Here is a 23,191-nt window from a genome sequence, read left to right on the forward strand (position 1 = left end):
ACCTTAAGAGGGGCAGTCTGAGAAGACCAGAGGCTACTCCTAGGAAGAGGACTGTGCGAAGACATTTATTAGGATGATGTTGGCATATTCTGGTAAGAAGGATACCAGCCCTCTCTATTGATCACCTACTTAAAAGTTGTGGGTGGAAGCGGCAGTTCTGTGAACTAGTAGCTCAGCAGCTCCGCAGGAAGGGACTATTTGGTACCAAAAATGGAGGAATCTGTACCTAAGGGGATTATCAGAAACAATGCGGATCTTGGTGGCAAGTGACTGAGAGGGGGATGGTAGGTGTGTGATACTAGTAGCAAAAAGCAAAACAGCAGAAGAGCCAGAAGTTTAACGCAGAGAACCAGGGAAAGAGACAGCTAGGGATAACCCCTCTGGGATCCCACTTATCCCTGGGGTCTGGAAGACTATGGGCATGTACCCCGTGCGTTGTATCCACTCTGGAGCAAACAGAGTGGGACACAGAGATGACTCGAAAGCATTCTCCAAGTCACACTCACAGATCATCAGCAAAGAGCATCTTATTAGCTCAAAGTGCTTAAGCAGAACCTTGAACCAAACACTGGCCAAACATATAAACATGTTCAAAAATTTAAAGGAACAGGAAATACCCGGATGCAACTAACACGGCTGCCATCAGTGAGGGACCGCAATGGAGTTCGAGTCAAGAGCTGCCTGGGAAGCGCTCAGAAGTGGGGCTTTAAAGAGGCCTGCCAAAGGACAAAAGGTGAGATTACTGGGTGGCAGGGTACTAACAAAGATCTAAGATATGTGCCTCCGAGCTTCATGTTAACTTGCCGCCAAGTTTTTCTAAATGAGCCGCTCCTCTTGGCAGGGTGGGGCGTCGTTTCTTACCCAGGCCTTCCTTGGGTGCCGGGTTTTGGTTTCTGTCACTCAGCATAGTCTGGAGTTGGGCGGGCAATGCAGGAGCTAGCCCAGAAGGAAGGGGCGGGCCGGAGGCGAGGACGGAGCGGGTCGGGGCACGCTGGGAAACTGGGGGCAGCAGAGGTTTGGGGCGCCCCGCTAAGTGCAGGAGTCCTCCAGCTGCCGTGGCTCATTGGAGTCTGGCTCCTGGTCATTTTGCCCGACATACATCTTGGCCGTGGGACTCTCACATTTGGCCATCTGGCTGCTCCCTGCAGACTGAACCATTCTGAGCTTTAGACTTTGACCCTCAAATAATATCCACGATGTGTATAGTGCAGCATGTGATTGGTTTTTAAAAATCCCAAACATAAGCAAACTAATAATCTTAGTTTTAAGTTTCAGAATTAATAGGGAGACTTAACATGTTGAATATTGGGTTATTTTTAAGGCTTAAGTTTGGATAACATGTTAGGGCTTGTGAAATTTTTTAACAAAAGCATTCTTACACTAATGAGTATGAGAAAATTAATATTTAAAATATTCAGAAAATTGTTGCACTTTGCTACTGCAGTTCTCATGATGAAACAGAAAGACACTAGAATTGTACCTCATGATAAGACTTTAATTGCGAGAGACTTCTGCAAATACAATTATTCTTTTTTTTTTTAATTTTGTTTCCTTTTATTTTATTTTTTTTTACAAATACTTTGTCAAATTAGTTTCCACATAACACTCAGTGCTCATCCCCAAAGTGCCCTCCTCCATGCCCATCCCCCCTCCCCCCCCACATCCATCAGTCCTCAGTTTTTGTCAGCGTTCAAGAGTCTCTCATGGTTTGCCTCTCTCCCTTTCCCCCCCATTTCCGCCCTTCTTCTCCCCCTTGTTCCTCCGTCAAGTTCCTCCTAATCCTCCTATACGTGCAAACATCATATGTTAGCAAATACAATTATTCTAAAAATAGATATATTCGTTTAAATTAGTTGTCCCCAGTTTTTTGTCTTCGCGTGAAACTGGAACAAATGTGAGTTGATTGGTTAACATTTTCTAGTAATTAAAACAACTTTTTAACTGTTAAAAAATTTAAAGTAACATATATAATAACAATCCTCATCAGAGAACACCAATAAAGAGATAAACATTATTAAAAAGTCAAATGGAAATTCTGGAGTTGAAAAGTAGAGTAACCAAAATGGAAAATTCACTGGAAGGGATCAACACTACATTTGAGTTGAGAGAAGAACAAACAAATCAGTGAACTTGAAGACAGATCAACAGAGATGCTGATATTTGAAAAATGGGGAAAGTGAGGAAATATTAACAGAATCTCACAGCAATGTGAAATACTGTTAAGTGAACCAACATATGTATAATGGGAGCATCAGGAAAGAGAAAAGGGACAGAAAAAAATTTTTAATCAATGGCTGAAAACTTCCTCAAGTTTGATGAAAAATTTTAATCTAATCAACCCATCCAAGAAACTGAACAAACTTTAAGGGAGAGACTTTGAAGTTTGAGTCCAACCACACTCAAAACCTGGGTCTCCCTCCAGCATGACTCTACTCAGCCTTCTATCAACTGGGAATCATGACACTGCATGATATTTCTGACTGGCTCTAAAATAATACAGTTCCATGATAATACTTTTTATTAACACTTTTTATTAAATTATGAAATAAAACAAACACAGAAGTGCATCATACAGGTGTTAGGTAAAATTAAACTATAGAGATAGGAGAATAGTGGTTACCTCTTGGGAAGACATGAGAGAAGCTTCTGGAATGTTAGAAATGTTCTGTATTATGGTTGGCAAACTATGGTCCATGGCTAAATCCTGCACATTGCTGTTTTCTTAAACGTTTTATCAGAATACAGCCATGTCCACCCCTCTACACATCGTGTGGCCCACAAGACATTTTTATTACCTGACCCTTTACAGAAATTTTGTTAACCCTTGCTTTATACCTTGATCTGGACAGTGGTTACATATTTAGGTATATATATATATATTCACTCTGTATAAGACTTTTAAAACTTTATGGTAGTTTATGACACCTCAATAAAAATAAAAATATGGGGGCACCTGGGTGGCTAGGTTGGTTAAGCATCTGACTCCTGATTTTGGCTCAGGTTTTTTTTTCATAGTCTCATAGTCGTGAGACTGAGCCCTGCATGGGGCTTATGGGGCTCCATACTGGGGGTGGAGCCTGCTTAAGATTCTTTCTCTCCCCTCTGCCCCTCACCTGCTCACACTCTCTCAAATAAATAAAAACATAAATACATAAAATACGTAGGTTATGGGGCGCCTGGGTGGCTTAGTCGGTTAAGCGTCCGACTTTCGCTTGGGTCATGATCTCTCGGTTCGTGGGTTCGAGCCCCGCGTCGGGCTCTGTGCTGACTGCCAGCTCAGAGCCTGGAGCCTATTTCAGAGTCTGTGACTCCCTCTCTCTCTGGCCCTCCCCTGCTCACGCTGTCTCTCTCTCTCTCATAGACATTAAAAAATAAAAAATAAAAAAAAATACGTAGGTTATGCTTTTTATAGTTTCCTCTACTGAACAATTATTTTAAAGCTTACCTTTTTCTTGAAACAAAGCAAGCAAACTTGCCTCATCTTTACTTGGTTATCCTAATACGTGAAGGCTCTGGAGGTCAGTCTCTACCACCTGATGCTTCCACTGTGCCTCATGGCTGGTGCAGTGTTTCCTGGTGGGCTTGGGTAATTTTGATCTGGGTTAGTCACTGACTTTAAAAAATAATCTGTGGGGGCTTCCTCAGGCTCAGGATGACGATTTCTACTACTTCTGCCACACACCGGGAGCACTGCCAAACCGGAACCGCTTCCCAGCCACTTCCTGTGTTTCTCTCACCACGCTGGTGGTGTAAATTGTGGCTACACATCTGTCCATGGAATGCCAGCCTGCTTGCTTCCAGCCTCCACCACCTCCCCTGCTCCCTTTCCTGTTCTTCCTTCCTGTTTTCCTGTTCTTTCTTCTCTTCCTTTTTGTCTTCCCGCCCTCCTTCAGCAGGGGAGGTTTTCTTCGCCTTTACCTTTACCATATGGGGTTTGCTCTTTGGGGTCTTAGCTGTTAGGTTTCCTATTTCGGGGAGCATGGGGCTTTGACATCTCTGTACTTTACATCATGGTCACCAAAACTACAGCTCACTTTTGACAGAGCCTCAAACAAAGTGGCCTGCTTCGGATTCTAGTGTTCTGACTTGTGACTGTCAGCGCTTGAGTGCTTTTTTCCCCTTAAACATTTTTTTTTCCAACAGAATTGTTCCTTACATTTAAAAAGTCAGCTGCTTTCTCTACGGTTTGGCATAAGAAAATGACAGACATTGTTAATTTCTCTCTTTGTGACTCCGTCTGCAATGCTGAGACTTACCTTACTCTTACCTATTTTAGTATGTTGGAGCTTCGATTTAAAAATGCAGAACTATCTTATAGAACAAGTTATATATTTATTCAAATTATTTACTTACACTTTGTGGTAATATTTAATAGTTAGGATATTGTAAAGATATTTAAGTTTATTTATTTTGAGGGGGGGAAAGGGGCAGAGAGGAGAGAATCCCAAGCAGGCTCTGCAGTGTCAGCGCAGAGCCCAACGTGGGGCTCAATCTCAAGAACTGTGAGATCATGAGCTGAAATCAAGAGTCGGACCCTTAACCAACTGAGCCACCTGGATGTCCAAGGATACTGTAAAATTCCTTCTAGCCTACCTTCAACCCAAATCATGAAAATCTAGTCACCGAACTAACTGAAAGCAAACAGGTTTCCTTACGAGGCAGTCGCATGTTGAGGAAAGTCATCAAAGAGAAGAGACTGCTGGTTGCACACAAGCTGTGTGCTTCCCTCCCTCCCCTGCCCATGGAATGCGGGAATGCAGCTTGCCTTCCCCTCTCCCAGAGGCTGCCCCAAGGACACGGCCTTGAGATAGTGATGTGCAGTTGAGAACACCCACACAGTGTATGTGACTAAACCCTGTTAAGGCCTCTTTGTAATCTTTTACGACTTGGAAGCCAGGCACAGGGATCACTTCGTCTTGTGCCACTCAACACAAGCCTCATATAGAAGTTCCCTTTGCTTACTAAAACTGCCACCTACCACCAACTTGGAGAGGCCTGCCTTTCTCTTCAGTCTCTCCTGCCCTCCTTCAAGGGTGACGGTTTCAGATTACTCCCGGGGAATCTCCTGAGATGGTTACGAACTCACAGGACCTTGCATGGACCCTGAACACAGCAAACAGCTCAATGCATGTATGTACTCTGATACGATGAGCCCTGGAGGTAGGCTGATGACCAGCGTCTCAATATTGTCCTTAGCGACAGCTTTATCTCTTGTAAAACTTCAAAGACATGTCTGTGAAAGTCCGCAGTGCTGTTGGCAAAGCAGAGCCCTTGGGGCCAGCAGAGAAAGCCTGGTCATCAACACGGGTGAAGCCGGAGTATATTTAGAATCCATCACTGCCTCGCCACAGATGGACACAACCCAGTCTGTAAGCACAGGGCCACCCTCAAGTCATAAATCAGCCTAATTCCCTTTGAGGAGATTTTTAAAAATTAGCTACAGTAGAATAGATGTGGTATTAACTTGTTACCAGTGAATCATATTCCTTTGGAAACTTAAAATATACAAACATAAAATCAATTCTCAAACATTAGTGATGCCTGTTGAAACCTGAGGGCAAGTTTCTCTCATTTGCTGTCTGGCCACTAAATGACAAGACTGGGGGCTCCGGGATCAGTATACGGTAGAAATATAGGGAACGAAGGTCTAGAAGAGACTTGAGGGTCGGAGAGAAGCCTGCTTCCTGACAGAGGAGGAAATGGGAGCACAGGAGGAATAAAGCTGACGTAAGGCTACCCAGGCCAACATGCTAGAACCCAGGTCTCCCAACTTTTAGCTCGGTGAGAATTTTTTGAGGGCAGTAAAAAGCCACCTCCTATAAATTTTTTGTAATACTTATATCTCTTCTCTGTAACACCCAGGCTGACTGTCCTTTTGAATAACTGCTTTTCCAAAAGCTGGCACCACAGTGTGCTTTATTCCAGGGCTTGGGTTGGGGCGACTTCCAGAAAGGGACCTGCCTCTGGCTTAACACAGAAGCACAAGAGATGTCGGCTTCAGTCACTGCGCTGCCACCGTCAAACCGCATGCCTTCAGAGAAGCCACTCCTCCTCCAGCATCGGCTTCCTCTTTTGGAAAATCAGGAAGTGGGATTAGATTGTGTTTACAGTCTGAATAACATCCACTGGAAAAGAACTAGAAAAACCCATAATTGGACTTAATAAATTTCAGGGAAGGTACTATATCTAAAATAAAACACGGATTATTTTCTTACATGAAGAGATGATTACAGAGGAAATACCCTCTCTGAATACACAGCAGTTCTGCTGAAACACTGAGGAAACATCCGGGTAATACACATGACAAAATGTGCATAAACTAAGAAAATGAGCTTTTTAAGAGTGGCAAAGAAACTGGGAGGGAATAACAAATAAAACCCTGTTACAAAAATAAGAGCAATGTAACTGCATCCCCAGACATCTATCAGCAATTACAGTTAGAAGCATATGGATAAAAAAATATCCAGGAACAAGACAAACGAACACACGGCAGCAACAAAAAAACAGCAACAGACTCATAGATACAGAGAACAAAAGGGTGGCTGCCAGAGAGGGTGGGTGTGGGGAGATGGGGAAAATACATGAAGGGTATTAAGAGGTATAAACTTCCAGCTATAAAATAAGTAAGTCATGGGGATGAAAAATACAGCATAGGGAATATGGTCACTAATAGTGTAATAACACTGTATGGTGACTATTCTTAACGTGAGCATCTTATAATAGGCATAATTGTCTAATCACTATGTACTACACCTGAAACAAATATAAGTCAACTATCAAAAAACTACCCAAACCTGAGCCCCTCTTCCTTCTGCCCCCCCTACACTTTCTGCTCCCCACCAGAGAGGCAGTGGAGAGGCCAGGGGACAGGAGACGCCCTTCCTCAGGGCCCCCTGTCCATGAGAGGCCACACCTGCACATGTGGAGCCTTCTACTACCCAATCCAACACTTACCTGTTTTGATTTGTCTCAGATAAACACAGGTCATGTAAATTAATTAACTAATTAGTTTCCCCAGGGGATCTTCTAAAAGAAAAATCCATTCTGTTTTGGGTTGGCTTCCTCAGGTTTCAAAGAATTAAAAACATACCTAGTAAACTATCTAGAATGAAGAATACTGTGACTTTAACTACTGAATATTCTTCAGATGTTCTTCCTTCTCAAATTATTTGAATACTTAAGACTGAAACAATTGGGACTAATAAAAGGATAAAGCCTCTTGAGGGCGGGGAATGTCTTATTCCAACTCCTTATGAAGAGTGAAAATACAGCAAACACCTGTTGAATGAATGATACGTTTTTCCAGGGAGTTCATTTTGTTTGTGATTAACAGAGAAAAGTTAACTTAACATTCTCTTTTTCAGTACAATGGTAAAACTGCAAACCTATCTGGGGCGCCTGGGTGGCTTAGTCGGTTAAGCATCCGACTTTCGCTTAGGTCATGATTTTGCGGTTCGTGGGTTCGAGCCCTGCGTTGGGCTCTGTGCTGACTGCCAGCTCAGAGCCTGGAGCCTATTTCAGAGTCTGTATCTCCCTCTCTCTCTGACCCTCCCCTGCTCACGCTGTCTCTCTCTCCTAGAAATAAATAAAAAATATTAAAAAAAAAAACAAAAACAAAAAAACTGCAAACCTATCTTTGTAAGTGATAATGACTTAAGTGACACCAGAAATGCGAGGAATCTGTAAGAATAAAGGCAAACAGAACTATACATAAGCACCGTACTCTAGTGGTAATGTTTTGCACAGGGGAATTGAACAATGAAGTAAATGGACGGTGGACAATGGGAGCTGGGTTTCTTACTGTTGGGGTGGGAAATTACAGACAAGCAAGGAAGTCTAGAATGTTCCACAGGTAATGGATTCAAGTTGGAGATATCAGTATGAACTCACGTTAACTTACCAGAGATAGTTATGCATAGCGATGTTGAAGGTACATGTATATACAGGGTTAGTATACACACACATCTATTTCCTTGCTCTGTCAGTTGAGATCTAGAAGCAACAACACCCCACTCTTAGCATCCAGACCTTGCTTTCTAATACTATTCTTCAATAAAAGGAACCACAACTCCATGGAGAAATGGCTGAGTTTAGGACTGGGGCAGGAAGCTTATAAGATGAACCTAGAGCATCTGGAAGTGCTAGAAAGTAAGGAAAAGGAAGTGCTCAAAAGAAACCACAATGATGAGTCAAGATAGGGACACAGGAGCCAACTGAAAGTTTCCAATGGCCAAAGCTGGAATAATTTGAGGAAAAAAAAAAAGCATGGGCTTATAACCCATGCTGTAAGATTCTAAGTCAAGCCTGACATAAATTATTAAATAAAAAAATAGGATAAATCTGCACAGAATAATTACAAGTAATTTATGTAGAATACTTGGCTCAAAAGGTGGAACATAATTCTCTACTCAGGTCTTCCTTCCAAAGACAAAGTAGGAAGAGGAGGAAAAAGAGTAGGTTTATATTAACCCAACACAGAATACCTAGGCCTGGTGACCAAGACTAACTGCAAAAACAGTTAAATCATGTTGACAGCATGTACTCTTAACATGTGATGAAAGTGGAACTCTCCCTCGGTGATGTTCCCTCCCAAATTCATTAACCCCAGTCTAATCATGAGAAAAACGTAAGACAAATTTGAACGGAAAGACATCCATACCTATCAAACCAGCCTGCTTCAAAACAGTCAAGGTCATGGGGCGCCTGGGTGGCTCAGTTGGTTAAGTGTCCGACTTCAGCTCAGGTCATGATCTCACAGTCCTTGGGTTAGAGCTCTGCATCAGGCTCTGTGGTGGTAGCTCAGAGCCTGGAGCCTGCTTCAGATTCTGTCTCCCTCTCTCTCTGCCCCTTCCCCGCTTGCTCTGTCTCTGTCTCTCAAAATAAAGACAAAAAAAAAAACAGTCAAGGTCATCAAAAATCTAAGGAGAGTCTGAGAAACGGTCACAGCCAAGGGGAGCCTAAGGAGACTCTAAGGAGGAGTCTGTGTGTACATATAATATAGTGTATGTAGGGTATTGGATACTACATAGAAGGTGGTGTCCTGGATGGGATTCTGGGACAGAAAGGCAACATTAGATAAAAATTAAGGAAGTATGAATAAACTCATACTTTATGACTTCAGCTAATAATAATGTACCGGTATTGACTGGAAGTCCACAAACGAACCATACCAGTATACATCAGTAATAGGGAAAACTGGGTGTGCAGTATACGGGCACTCTCTGTACTATCCTGGCAATTTTTCTACAAGTCTCAAACGTTCCTAAAATAAAAGGTTTATTTTTTAAAAGTTTATTTAAAAAAATTCCATAGCAGGGCAGGACAGATGTGACAGAAAGCTTGGCTAGATATGGTGTTTCTATATTTACGAAAAATACCTTTTGCCACAATTGGCGTTTTAGTTTCTTCAGGTTTAATTAATCATTAGTCAAAGAAATAGAAATATTTTAGTTCAAATTGACTGAAAAAACTTGGATAATTTTACCAGAGAAAAAGATGTTTAGAGCCATTACATACTTTATTGAGCCAGTCTCATTTCCTTCTGGCTAAATGCTTGGTCAAGTCTGAACACAGTTAATGGCTTCCAACTGCTCTTAGAATCAAATCCAAAGTCCTGACCGTGGCCCACAGAACCCAGCCCCTGCCTAGCTGCTTTGGCTTCATTTTCTTCTACTCTTTCTGCTATTTTCACTGATGGGAGCTGCAGTCTTTCTATTCTAAAACCCTTTTCTTGGTTCTAAAACTCTATTAAGTCCCCCTTGCTTTCACTCTTTTCTTATCCACTGTTCTCTAATGCTAGGTAGCAAACCATCCCCGACACATAGTGTGGCTTAATGCAGCCCCTATTCTGTTCGCTGAGGATACTCGGAGTCTATTTGGGCTGGTCTCACCTTGGACGTTCATGGGGGGCTGTGCTCGCCTGGCAGCTGGAGCGGGGTGGGGGGATTAGGTCACACTTGGTGGTTAGTGAATGCTGTTTGCTCATGTGTTTCTCTAGCAGGCTTTTTCAGGTGGCTGCAGTAGGGGTCCCAGTGAGAGGAGCATTCATCTGATGAAAGCAAATCACAAGACCGCTCTATATTCAAGCAGCAGGAAACAGACGCCATGTCTGATAGAAGCAACAAAGAATATGTAGACATTTAAAATGTATCACATGTGCCACGCTTTTCCTGAAAGCTTTCCCTAACTGTCCCCTTAAAAATCATCTTTTCAGCAGGCACCTGGCCAGCTCAGTTAGTAGAGCATGTGCCTCTCGATCTTGGAGTCGCGAGTTGGAGCCTCATGTTGGGTGGAGTTTCCTTAAAATTACAAAAGACTTAAAAACAATTTTTTTTAATCTCAGCATCTGAGCCACCCAGGCGTCCCCTAACCAGTATACTTAGAAAGCAGCTCTTCACCCTACATTCCCATCTCTCACTATTTCATTTTCTGGGTTGATTTTCTTTCCACCATTACAATGATCCATTATTTCACTGTGCAGGAATGTAATTAACACTCCTTTATTTTTTCTGCCACAATACTATAGACAACCAGGTTTGACAACAACTGGAAAAGCAGAGCGCTTCAGTAAATGGCACTTTGGTAAAAAACAAGGTAAATGAAAATAAAGGTCTCTTCTGTCCCCTTCTAAAAAATTACCAGTTTTTAAAAATTCAAGGTAGATAAAGTACCTTGAGGTGTTTACAAGTCAGTTAATGCAGAGCTTCGGTTTCCGACATGAAGATAACCAGTTTAGAGATTTACTTTTTAAAGACCCAAACACAACCTTTCCCCTGAACCTCTGGTTTATTCCAGTTTGTTAGGAAAGCTTACACTGGATAAGCTTCCCATCCATCCGAGGGACTTGTTTGCATCCACAATGGCAGTCGGCATGTCAGCCCCTGTGGCATCAGGCTCTCCCGAACACCAAGCCACTCTAGCCCACCACTACTTCACAGCAGGGTCCCCAAGATATGGCCAGACTATGGGCATCGTGCCTGGTCCCAGTCAATTCTGGTACAGAAGGTCATACTGTAAAGAGTGATACTTTTCCTCGGTATAGCCTGCTCAAATAAAAGGAGACCAAGTCATTACAGAATGTTTTTCCACTTTATTTTTTTATGAACGACAGCCCTACTCAATAATTTTATTCAGTTTATTTAAATAAGGATATGGCTACTTAAAAGACCTTTACATACAAAAATGTACATTACAAGGTTAAACTCTCTGTACTGAATTACAAAACCTGCACAAGCATTTAATAAAAGAGCACGCTTAAAAACATTTTGACCATTTTGTAACCTCTAAAAATTACTGAAGTTCTGCAGTAGTAAATAGAGGAAGCTCTTACACATGTATGATTTAATCTACTGGCAGTTTTACTTAATGTAAGTTTTCAAAAGATCATTGCTATTGAATGAGTCTCTAGACCAGTTTTAGAATCCTCTCTCAAAACTAAATCAACCAAACTATTATTTCAAATAATAATTCTGAGGAATTTTAATACTAGCAAAAATATTATGGCCTCATAGTGGTAGTTGAACCTACTTTCCAAAGTGCCTGGTAGCTGTCTAGATTCATAAAGCTATTCTGGTAAACTGTATTGCCTTGCCAGCCACTGGGAAGCAATTTAGGGCCTTTGGTGCTGCAGGGGCTTGAGATTTCCAGAATTCACATGGCGGTCTATGATCCCTCAAATCTAAGAGGGCCAGGGTCCATCCTCTCTGCACTCCTCAAGAAATGCGTGGGGTCAAGCCCTATGACCTGCAAACCTAAGCCTGCCGCTTAGGCTCTGCAGAATGGAGGATGGAAAATGGAGGCAAAGGAAGTTCAAATATGGGAAAGGAGAGTATGAAAAAAGAAACGGGGAACACAGAAGTAGGGAAAAAAAAGAGCGAGATCCCCTGCCAGTGGCAGGAAGTGGTAAAGTGCCCGTGACTACACCTCGGAAGCCACTCACTGGCACGAATGCCATTCGTCTGCCTACCGCAATAATTTAAAAAAGCTAGATCTGTTGAAACAGGAAATCATTAGTAACAATAGTACCATGTTTGTGAGTCAAGAGTATTCCAAAGCTGTTTGCCACTCAAATCAAGTCCTTGTAAGCTTTAAAACACACAAAAGCAACCCTTCAAAACCTAAGATTCCCAACACTTCTGCCTCAGATTCCCATCATTCAGTAGGCGTCGTTACGTGGAGGAAGACACTCGAAGGCCAGCTGTACGTAAACACCTTGAGAAGGCACCGCGCTTTGAGACGTCGGGATTAGGTAATATATGGTCCGTGGTTTCGCACTTCTCCACATTTCAAACTCAAAATAGCTCAATAATATGCTGCTATAGGAGCATTGATTCTGAATGTTCATAATATAAACTTCAATTTGAAGCAACGTTACACAGTTCAGCTGTTGTTACCAACCTACTCTGTAAGTTAAATATACAAATTAAAAATTAATTTTTTTTGAGTAACTAAAACTAAGTTTCCACTGACTTAAAACTGTCAAATGGCTAACTCTCTCTTAACTACGAGAGAAATGCAGATGGAAGCAGAAGGGACAACTGGATATAAAATCTAATTTGTCATTCTACCCTATTTTCTGCACTGTTAAAATCTCCCTTTACAGTTATGTAGAAGGTTACAGTTGTCCTTCAACAATATTACACGTATCAGCCCTGCAGATACCTTTATAGTTAACCAATTCACCATCACGTCAATTATTTATGCAACACATCATACGTACCAATTCTGTCTTGTATGTATAGATTTATCGACTGGATAAAGGCAGAATGGCTAAAAACTGGAGGGTTAAAGTTTTAGTACCATACGTACCTGCAAGGCTGAATGAATTTTTTGTAAGGCTATTTAATAGCTGAACTAAAATACTTGTTTTAACAAATCAAAAGAGGAAGGAGACTGCTGTCAAAGGTAGAGGCGAACCCCCATTTGAAGATCTGTCACCTAAAGGATGAAGTATCCTCTGCACTTGGTTAGAAATACAAGGCAAAAATGTGGACGCGAGAACTCACGGCTCTAAGGTATACCCTACTTTCCCACTGATGGGTTGGTCACACCACTCGACCTCAGTGGATAACTGTTTGTCCTACGGAGCTGTCCCTGCCATCCCAGCGGGGAGCTCTGTCCAGCTGGTATTCGGCTCCAATGCTGTCGTTCTGGGGTGACTTGAGGCTTCAGTATCTTCTCCTCGCCTGCCTACCAGATTACACTAAGCTTGCCGCTCACCATTACCCTTCCTGGACTCTCTAAAGTTCTCAGATTCCATCACCTCCTTCCTAGTCTCTAAACCATCTGCCATCAGGTGCCACCCTGAACACGACCACACCTGAGGTTTTATAGCCGGCTTCTTTTTGAAAAGCTGCAGCACCTGGGCAGGAGTGATCCTTGCGCTCAGAGTGGGAGCACGGACCACTCACGAAAACAGTAGGCAGGGCTGCTGCACAGCCCAGACATCTGAAAGGGCGGACCAGCTGTGAGAACGACCAGTCAGCGCCTAACAGACTGATTCCGTTATGATTGCACGGGAAGGAGCAACAGCAAGCACTGATGTACCTTTTGGTTTTTCTGGGAAAAAGCAATGTAAGCACTTGAAGAACAGCAGTTTCGTCTGTATGTTCTGAATTTATTGGCAGCACTACAAATACTCTTTTTCTTGGTGAACCTCGAGGAGGAGTTTGGCAGTATTTATTAAAATACCAGGATAAACTGTTCAATTCTTTTGCGAGGGAAAAGAAATAAAAATTGTGAACTTCTAAAATATTTGAGTTTAAATAAAATCTCAAATTTCCCCAAAGACTAAAACAGGCTGAGAATAATTCATAAAATTCATCAGATGCTTCATACCAGACTTACAGCTAATGACTAGGATCACTATAAATGACTTACACTAAGCCGTTTGTTTAAAAAGAAATTCCTTCTAAATCAGAGAAAAGGCAAATTTAAAAAAAAAAAAAAGAAGGGAGGGATGGGGGAAGGGAAAAGGAAAGACTACTTTCTCAAACCTAATTTGAAACCTCTTCAGAAAATTCCACAATAATCAGGATCTCTGTAAATACTGTCAATAGATGTGAACTTGCTTGGAAAACTACAGTTACAGTTATATTTACATTTTTGGAAACTTTCCTTCACGGCCACGTAACATGTTGTATCTTCCTCTTTGCTTCTGGGGGCTTCAGGTTATTCTGAAAAGACATGAGCAGAAATCAGTATACACCTGCAGAAATGTCAGAGATGAACCTGAAATGAGCACTCTAAACCACCAGTCTACTACTAATCCACGTGTGGTAGCTCACTGCTGCCACCTGGTGGGAAAAGACTTCAGGAGCTTAGGGAAAAAAGCAAACCCCCTGCGACCCATTTTTCCAGCTATGGTTCTAATGTCTGCAGATGAGAACAGCCCACAGCACTTAAAAAGGTGCCCAGGCTGGGGCCTTATCCCACAACCCATTAAGTCAGAATCCACAGGAGGTGGCAGGACGGAAGTTCTGATATCTGTCTGGGTTTTCTGGAAGCTCCTCCAGGTGATTCTAAGGCGCATTCAGAATTGGAAACCACTAACAGGGTTCCAGACCTGCTTCCTTCCGGCCTACCCCATCGCCTTCCTCAAACTCACAATCCAAGATCTTAACACTCGTAAATTAAAAAAATAAATACAACACCTGAAAAAATAAAACTTTTCCGAGTAGAAAAATGCTTTTTAATGGGAGATGGGCATGGAGCAGGGCACTTGTGGGGATGAGCACTGGTGTTGTATGAAAACCAACTTGACAATAAACTATATTTAAAAAAATAATAAATTTAATTTTAAAATACTTTTTTTGACAGAAAGAAAAGATCCTTCAGGCTAACTCTTTATTGTAATATTTGAGGTCTAGATTATTCCTCCTACCTTTTCTCTTCTTCCCTCTCTTCTCTGACACCCTCCTCCTCCTGCCCACAAAAGTGACTGAAGTCAGTCAGACTAGAGGCAGCCCGGTGTCAGAGGTGCATGCACTGAGGTGAGACAGACCTGAATGCGAACTGCAGACTGGCCACTTAGTAACTCTGACACTCTGGACAAATTTATTTAAATTACCTGAGCTGCTATTTCCTCACCTGCGAGACGAGAAAAGAACTGTGCCATGTCACAGAGTCACTGCAAGGATGAACTAACATAGGAACATGGGCTGGTCACATAGGACTTTTCTTTCTCAGGGTCTACTATTTTAGAATATTTAAAATAGTCTGAGTCTTGATCCTCCTGACACACAATCCCAAGAGGAGAATAAAGTCAATACTAATGGAATACCATAGAGACTGAACGCCTGTGCCCCCTTGAAAGTCCCAGGTTGAAACCTAACCCCCAGGGTGATGGAATGAGGAGGGAGGGCCTTTGGGAGGTGCTTAAATAACAAGGGAGGAGCTCTGATGAATGGGCCCTTATAAGAGACCTCAGAGAGCTTACTAGCCCCTCCCACCAGGTGAGAACACAGCAAACCAACCAGCTATGAACCAGAAAGTGAGCCATCACCAGACACTGAACCTGTCGGCACCTTGATTCTGGACTTCCCAGCCTCCAGAACTATAAAAAATAAATGTCTGTTGTGTAATCAATGTTGTTTTTTGTTATAGCAGCCTACATAGACTAAGACAAAAAGTAAAAGCTACAAAACTGGATATTTAAAAGTAAAATAAAATTCTGACAAGTCTAGGGAAGGATCAAATACACACACACACACACACACACAATCTCTTTAAATTCTAGGTAAATTCTAAATATATTGCCTATCTATACCAAATTTGCCCGTGTATGAAATGCAAGCATTTAAATGGTTAACACAGTAGATTCCCCTCAACTTCCTCTACCCTCCAAGGATAGGTAAATTTGAGATGGGGAGCTAAGTGATAAAATCCTAAACACTCTAGTGTCATTTAAGGTTAAATGGAAAACAGACAGACTAAAGATCAAGCTCTAAAATGCTACTTAATAAATATGTGACCCTGGACAAATTGTTTAACATTCTAAGCTTTGCTAACAAAGGAATATTTTCCTCTTTGAGTTCTAAGATAAAGGATCTAGAAATGAGAAAAAGCTAGGAAAAGTGCCCAAGACACTCTACACATTTTAAGCAGAAACAAATGGAGTGTACCTTAAAAACTGTTAACTTATCATCATGGATTTTATAGTTCAGGATTCAAACACAAGAGATGACATGTAAAGACATCCCTTAAGAGTTCAAATCTGCTTGTGGCTCAGCTACGAGGCCGACCGCTCCAAGACTTCATTCACATCTCCCAGTAGTACAGACATCACCGCACACTTACCGGGGCTTCAGCTTCCTCTTTAGGAGCGGCTCGCTTTAACTTCACTGGAGTAGTTCCAACAGGGGACAAAGGTGGGGACTTTGAAGGACCCAAAGGACTTTTCCTATGAGTTAAGTCATGGTTCTGCTTACAGTCATTATTACTGTGTTCCGTTGTATTGTTCACAGGCAAAGTGGAAGACAAAGTGAGGGGTGAAACACTTGAAGACGAATTTGATAATTTTCGAAAGACATTACTGGTCAAGCTTGCCTGAGGGGGAGGCTTGAGTCGATCATTATCTCCATTCTCTGTCTTTTTCACTTTGATGCTTGTCCTTGTTGAACTTCCATCAAACACAATGAGGGGTCTTTTCCTCAACCCATCCACAGTGCCGCCCCTGCAAGCACAGAGGTGTATTCACGGAAACATCACTGGAATGGCAAACCCATTCATTCTCGAGAGCTCAAAACGAAAACAATGACCAAAAAAACATATTGCTAAGACTAATCTTATTTTAAGTAGGACTCCTCGGAATGAAATGTTCTATGGTCACCCTAAATGAAATGATAATTTTCTAGGGCTTAAGAGTTTAAAATATTGGCAAGAAACATAAGTTAACTTTAATGTACACACAAGATACAAATCTTTTGAAAACATAAACCAACCAATTAACCCTAGAACTTAAAACTAGATTCTTAGTGTTAAAAAAAAAAATTTTAAGTTTTAAAAATCACCATCTAACTGATAGAATTATCTTGACTATGTATCAATTACTATTTAGAAAGAATAAACTATCGAGACTATAGCAAGACTACCACAGCAGCAGTCTACAATGAGACAGAACATTCTATTCATTAAAGTTCTCTAAAGCCAAAGCATTTTCTAACCTGTAACTATAACATCTGTAGAGTTTTCATTTAAAAATTTGGCAAGTCTTCATATTTAGCTTCTGAAAACCAAATATCCACTCTGAGTCACAAAGATAAATGATAAGAGCGTTCATCTGTCCATTATTCATTACACCTCAAGCGACACACAGGTTTGTTCTTGGGGAAAGGAAAAAAAAAAACAAACAACCTTTTTATTGAACATGTAAGAACCTGCGCGGCCATTTATTAGGAAGACCGCTTTAGTCTTACATCTCGAAGTGTGGTCCAGGGACCAGCAGCATAAGCATCCTCTTGGGAGGCTGTTAAGAAATGCAGAATCTGGGGCGCCCGGGTGGCTCAGTCGGTTAAGTGTCCAATTTCAACTCAGGTCATGATCTTGTAGTTTGTGAGTTCGAGCCCCATGTCAGGCTCTGTGCTGACACCTCAGNTAACCAGATCCTAGGTGATTTGCCAAACTCACCAGTTCTTAGGTTACCACTGAACATGATTTGGTAGAAGATAACAAATAAGTTCACTATAAACCCACTGCCACCACAGAAGGGAAACAGAGGGCACATCAGCTTGTGAGAGTTCAACCTAAGACCCCAGAGGCCCGCTGCAGCTGGAGCACTGTGCCGTAGCTCTGGTCCTAGCTCTGTGTGATCTGTAGCTGTGGAACCTGGAACTGACAGCAGCTTAGTTCCTCCACAAAGCAACTCAACAAAACCTGACTGTCTCTTAGATGTTTCTGGCTTTAATGTTTTGATTCAAAGTGAAATTGTGATTGGTTTTTTTTTTTGATGTTTTCCAAAAAGGACACCTTAGGGGTTAAAGGGCCTGTTATATGAAGTATAACAGTACTGAAAGCTTTGCTTAGAACAGTGTGCCTGAGTGTGCAGAGCAAGAAGAGAATACTTTCTTATTAAGAATCAGCAAAAGTAAGTTGAAGATATATTTGGCATAATCCACAGATTTACAAAAGCTAACTCTAATAAGGAGCCTATACCAATACGTAACCATCAAGCTAAAAGGATCCTTGATCTGAACTGAATGTGTTCCTGATCAAAAGAAAGACCCTATTCTCTGAAAGACTAAGAGCATACATGTTACATTCTTCAATTGTTTTCACACTTGGAGGAGTAATCTCCCTGTCAATCATGAGTTTTTCTTCGTAACTACAGATTAAAACCTGTATTCAACTCACCACCAGCATTTTCCCTCACTCTCACCCCTCATTCCATCTTCTCCCACAATCACTGGTGTACTGCCTGTGACAGTACCTTACAAACAGAAACCTCCAAAAATAAACTCAGTAATTAATCAGTAGCACCCACTTGGGATAAAACAGACACTGGAAGAGAAATAACAAGCCCACTCAGGGATGTTAGGATGCCTTGTCCTCATTAAACTATCACTGTTAAAGAAACGTAGCCTTCCTTTAAAAAAGGAATTCATTTGCTTCTGGTTTTATGAAATATTTTCTGAAATTTAAAAATTGTAAACAGTGTCCCCGAAGCTATAGGACAGTTCCTTCATTTCTGCATTATTCAAAGACCTTAAAGTCTTAACTTGACTCTACCTTTTTCTCACAGTTCGGCAAATCTTGTTGGCTCTAACTCCAAAATAAATCCAGACTCCGACCACCTCTTACCAAATTCACTCGCTCACTCAAAGTCACCACCATCTATTGCCTGGATCACAGTACAGATTCCTGTTTTGGCTTCCCTACTCCCCTCCCCCTACCTTACATTACTACTCAGTGAGCAGCCAGAGTGATGCTGTTTAAATGTACATCATATGGTGTCGTCATTCTGCTCAAAATCTGTGGCTTCTCATCTCAGAGCCGAGCTAAAGTTCCTACAAGGACTCACACAGCTTTAGGGGATCTAACCAACGATCTCCGCTACTCACCTCCAATAAACCTCTTTACTCTCCCCTAGATTCTCTCCACACCAGCCTTGATAGCCTCTTTCTTGTTCTTGGTTTATCACGGGCACACTCTGGACTCTTGTATTTGGTCTGGAATGCTAGACTGCTCTCTACCTTCTAGGTTTCTCTGTGGAAATGTCTTTTCTCAGTGAGGCTGTTCTTGTCCACTTTACCTAAAATGGTAACCTCTCTCCCTGCTGCATTTTTCTGCGTACTACCACTATGACGACACCTACTATCACTACATAACGGACCATGTATTTTATTTCACTTTCTAAATTATGTTTCTCCCAATTAAAATGGGAGCAGGGAATGCTGTCAGTTTTATTCATGCTATTAAGTACAGTGCCTGGTGCTCAATAAACAGTTGAGTAAATGAATTTTTCTTACCTAAGTTCACCTGGAGAAAAAGAAGAAAAGCAAAACTGGTAAGTCATATAAACCAGAACCACTGAAAAGTACCTTTTAGTCTCACTTTTCACCTCATGTTGCTCTCTTTTCTTTTCCATCATTTTCCCCCATCTGTTCTTTGGCAAATCTCTCTGAGGCAACGGAATTGCATGCTGAACATAAAGATCAGTAAGATTGTCTTTGCTTATTCTTATGTCATTTTCAACAGCTATGTTCTTCTGTGGAAAAGGAAACAAAAGTAATTTCAAAATAACATCCTTGGTTTTAATTACTACCTATGTAACAGGGTAGAACATTTGTGCTTAAATAACAAATGTTATAATTATCAAATTTGGTAATAACTTCTAAGCTATTTATAATTATAAAATGTATTTTTAATTTTATATATAACTTATAGCCATAGAAATCAATATAATACACTTATAATTTAAATTTATTATTATATATTTAATATAATTATAAAATTTGTTCTTTAAGTCTGAGAAGGTTATCTAAGTCTCACACAGACTTACAGGGACTTCAAGTACACTGCAGTGCTACACCGTACTATATACTACAAGGAGTACTACTACAGAGAGGTTCAGCTTTGCAGATACTGGGTTCAGCCACGTCTTAAAGACAATGGTCATATGTTCAGTGTGACAAGGACAGCAGTCCACAACTGGTCAGCCAGCATAGCAGGCACAAAGACCATTTCCGGTAGCATCATCTTAACCTAGGAAGTAAACGGAAAGTGGGAGACTGCCTGGGGAAACGGGACAAAAGAATTCCAACAATGATGACAATTTACCCCACGGTGTGAAAAGGTTACCCAGAGTGTTACCATCACGATCAAAGTAGTGGGCTGTATATCATTTCCCATGTCTCCCTAGTAATGCTTCTTAAATTGAAGTTAACCACCAAGATTTCAGATGGCCCTGTGACCCTCGTGATAACAGTGTATCATTACAGCCTGCCCTCCAAGTTTCCACCAGTCCTTTGTTTTTATTAATTTTTTTTTCATGTTAATTTATTTTTGAGAGAGAGAGCATGAGCAGGGGAAGGCCAGAGAGAGGGGGAGACACAGAATCCGAAGCAGGCTACAGACTCTGAGCTGTCAGCACAGAGACTGACATGGGGCTCAAACTCATGAACAGCAAGATCATGACCTGAGCCGAAGTGGGACGCTTACCCTACTGAGCCCCCCAGGTGCCCCTCACCAGTCCTTTAGTAGCTTCCTGTCACTGTCCACCAACTTTGTCAATATTACCTCATTCTCTCTCATTTTCCAATTTGCTCTCAACATCACGAAAAACATAAAGCATAAAAAAGGAGTAGCTACAGATAGAGTGTGGATTTCGGAAGGAAAATGAAGATGGTAATGAGATCACAGACTCCTCGACTGCAATTCAGAAAAGCCTGGAAACATCTGTGCTCAGCTTAACTGGCAAAACAAGCCCAATCTTGTCCTCTGATAAACTTATCCCACTTACTCTTTTCTTCAAAATTTAAAAGCACAAATAGTACTTTTCTCTCTTACACTTGACCACCCTCTATTGTCAATTTTCACCTTCTGTTCACTGAGATATGGAAAAACCCTGGAAAATCTCTTGAATAATATTCCTAGGGAACTCATAGGCACATCAGTTTGGGAAGCATTGCTCCAGGGTGGTGATTCTCAAACTGCCGTCCGGAACTAGCAGCAAGAACTTGTTAAAAATGCCAAATTACAGGCCACACCCCAGGACTACTGGATCAGACACTCTGGAGATGGAGCCCAGCAATCTGTATTTTAACAAGCCCTAGAGTTATTCTGATGTACCTAAAAAGTTTGAAACTTCAGGTGAAAGGTAACGGATGTCAATAAATCTGTGGGGCGCTTGAGGAAGTTAGAGAAAGAGTACTGAGGAGAAAACACAAGGAAAACAACACAACAAGCTACTTGAAATCACAAAGAAACTTTCAGTAATTCTCTACTACTTTAAACCAAATTCATCACTTCTTTTGTCTTATCTTTTGTTGACTCTCAGATCACATTAGCTCGAAAACAGGATATGCTGCACTGAGAGCCAGGAGTCCTGAATTCTCCTCCCAGCCGCACCATTTACCGATGGTGCGACCTTAAATAAGTCACTTCACCTTTCTGAGACTCCGTTTCATCTTTAAAAACGAGGTGAGACTATGGAGGGCGACTTCTCCGATGCTTTCCAAAGCCCTGACCGTCTCTGATTTCTACCCTTCATTTCTTCCTCAGGCCCTTTCTCATACACGGCCGCACGGGAGTCGCCTAGGACTTGTGTCGGAGCCATCAAAGACCCAAACAAGGTAAGTCCTAATGCCCAGAAATTCCCGGTAGTCTAAGGACGTTTCTTTCCCGAACAGGGCGTGGGGACAGTTGGTCGGTCCGTGTGGAGCGGACACTGACACAAACCGGGCGGGAAAAGCGGGTGTGTCCGCCGCCACCGAGGATTACTTGGGCCCGGCTCAAGTCCGAACCCCTCTCGCAAATAGGCCCACCCGCTCCGGGGCGCCCGACCTGCTCCAGGGTGAGGAGAAGGAACTCCTGGGACAGCAGCTCCGGGTGTAGCAGCAGCTCCGAATCCGTGCAGCTGCGACCACCCACATCCCCCGCCATCGTCGTCGCCAGGAGACCCCGGCCGGCTACCCACAAGGCTCCGCGAAGGAAGCGTCCCGGAAGTGACGCAACGGACGTGGCCTCGTTGACGTCATTCTTGGTGCGTCACGCTTCCGCTCGGCTCTTCGCGGCCTGTTGCGTATTGGGTTAGATCATGCGGAGGGAAGACATCTGGGGGGTGATAGAAGCGAAAGGGAGGTCCGCAGGGGAAACGATAGGCATTTGACGCCTTACAGGAAGAGAGGGGAAAACGAAGTTCCCAGAACGGGTCACGATTGGTCGCGCTTCCTGTGACGTCCAATGGCAGAGGCCAAAGGGAATCCTTGGGCAGTCTCGCGGGAAAGAGGCGAGGCAGCCCGACGTCCGGTACCCAAAATATAACTGTGGTCGCCTCTGAAGTTGTCCTGGCCTTCCAGATCGTAGGAGCTCAAATATTCCCCGAAATAATATTCCCCGAAATAATATTCCGAACTAACCTGCTCGCATGTGAAAATAATAACGAAACTGCCAGTGACGATAGCAAACATTTGTTAACATTTACGATGTGCGAGGTACTGGATTTTATTTGGATAATCTTGCTCCCTCAGAACAGCACTATGAGGTGTATATTACCAGAATGCTTATTTTTCAGGTGAGGCACAGACAGGGTAATTCGCCCCAGATCAGAGAATGAGGAAGTAGCAGCACTGACAAGTACGTTTTCTCTGCACTTGTAACTGCAATGAAGGAACAGTTCTGGCTTAAGTAGATTGTTGCACGTTCAGTTCTGATCTAATCCTTGGTAATTCACCAAAAAATCTTTCCTACTTTGATCTTTTGTGGAAGAGATACATATTCCAAAATATTAGGCACATCTAAAACAAACTCACAGGCGTGTTCTAAATGCTTATTCTAAATTCTCTATGATGTATCATTTTATTGAAAATTATTGCATTAAAAAACTTAAAAATACAAGATGAAGTGAGAGATGTTTTGTAATTTTTCTTAATCATTTATGTATGTGATACTTTCATCTAGAAATTGAATTTCACAGCTGGGCAGAAACTTAAAATATAGTCCAGTCCTTTCATATTAGTGATGAGGAAGCTGATCT

At 42.0% G+C, this 23,191-nt stretch overlaps 1 protein-coding gene across 2 annotated transcripts; it reads right to left on the reverse strand.

The window, feature by feature from the left end:
* Positions 1-11,074: 11,074 nt before the first annotated feature.
* Positions 11,075-22,216, reverse strand: CUNH2orf49 (chromosome unknown C2orf49 homolog). 2 transcript variants are annotated; one of them, XM_077749288.1, is made up of 5 exons: positions 22,000-22,216; positions 19,536-19,702; positions 16,297-16,672; positions 14,100-14,174; positions 11,075-12,401 (listed from the first exon to the last, which is right to left on the reverse strand). In XM_077749288.1, exons 1-4 carry the CDS (start codon positions 22,096-22,098, stop codon positions 14,118-14,120), a joined length of 699 nt encoding a protein of 232 aa, XP_077605414.1. In that variant the 5' UTR covers positions 22,099-22,216; the 3' UTR covers positions 11,075-12,401; positions 14,100-14,117. The 2 variants fall into 2 exon arrangements, with proteins under 2 accessions (XP_077605414.1, XP_077605413.1); XM_077749287.1 differs by having other exon boundaries at positions 11,075-14,174; positions 22,000-22,213.
* Between the last annotated feature and the right edge of the window lie 975 nt (positions 22,217-23,191).

Source organism: Crocuta crocuta, unplaced genomic scaffold (genome assembly GCF_008692635.1).
Source record: "Crocuta crocuta isolate KB4526 unplaced genomic scaffold, BGI_CrCroc_1.0 scaffold118, whole genome shotgun sequence".
Lineage (NCBI taxonomy): Eukaryota > Metazoa > Chordata > Mammalia > Carnivora > Hyaenidae > Crocuta > Crocuta crocuta.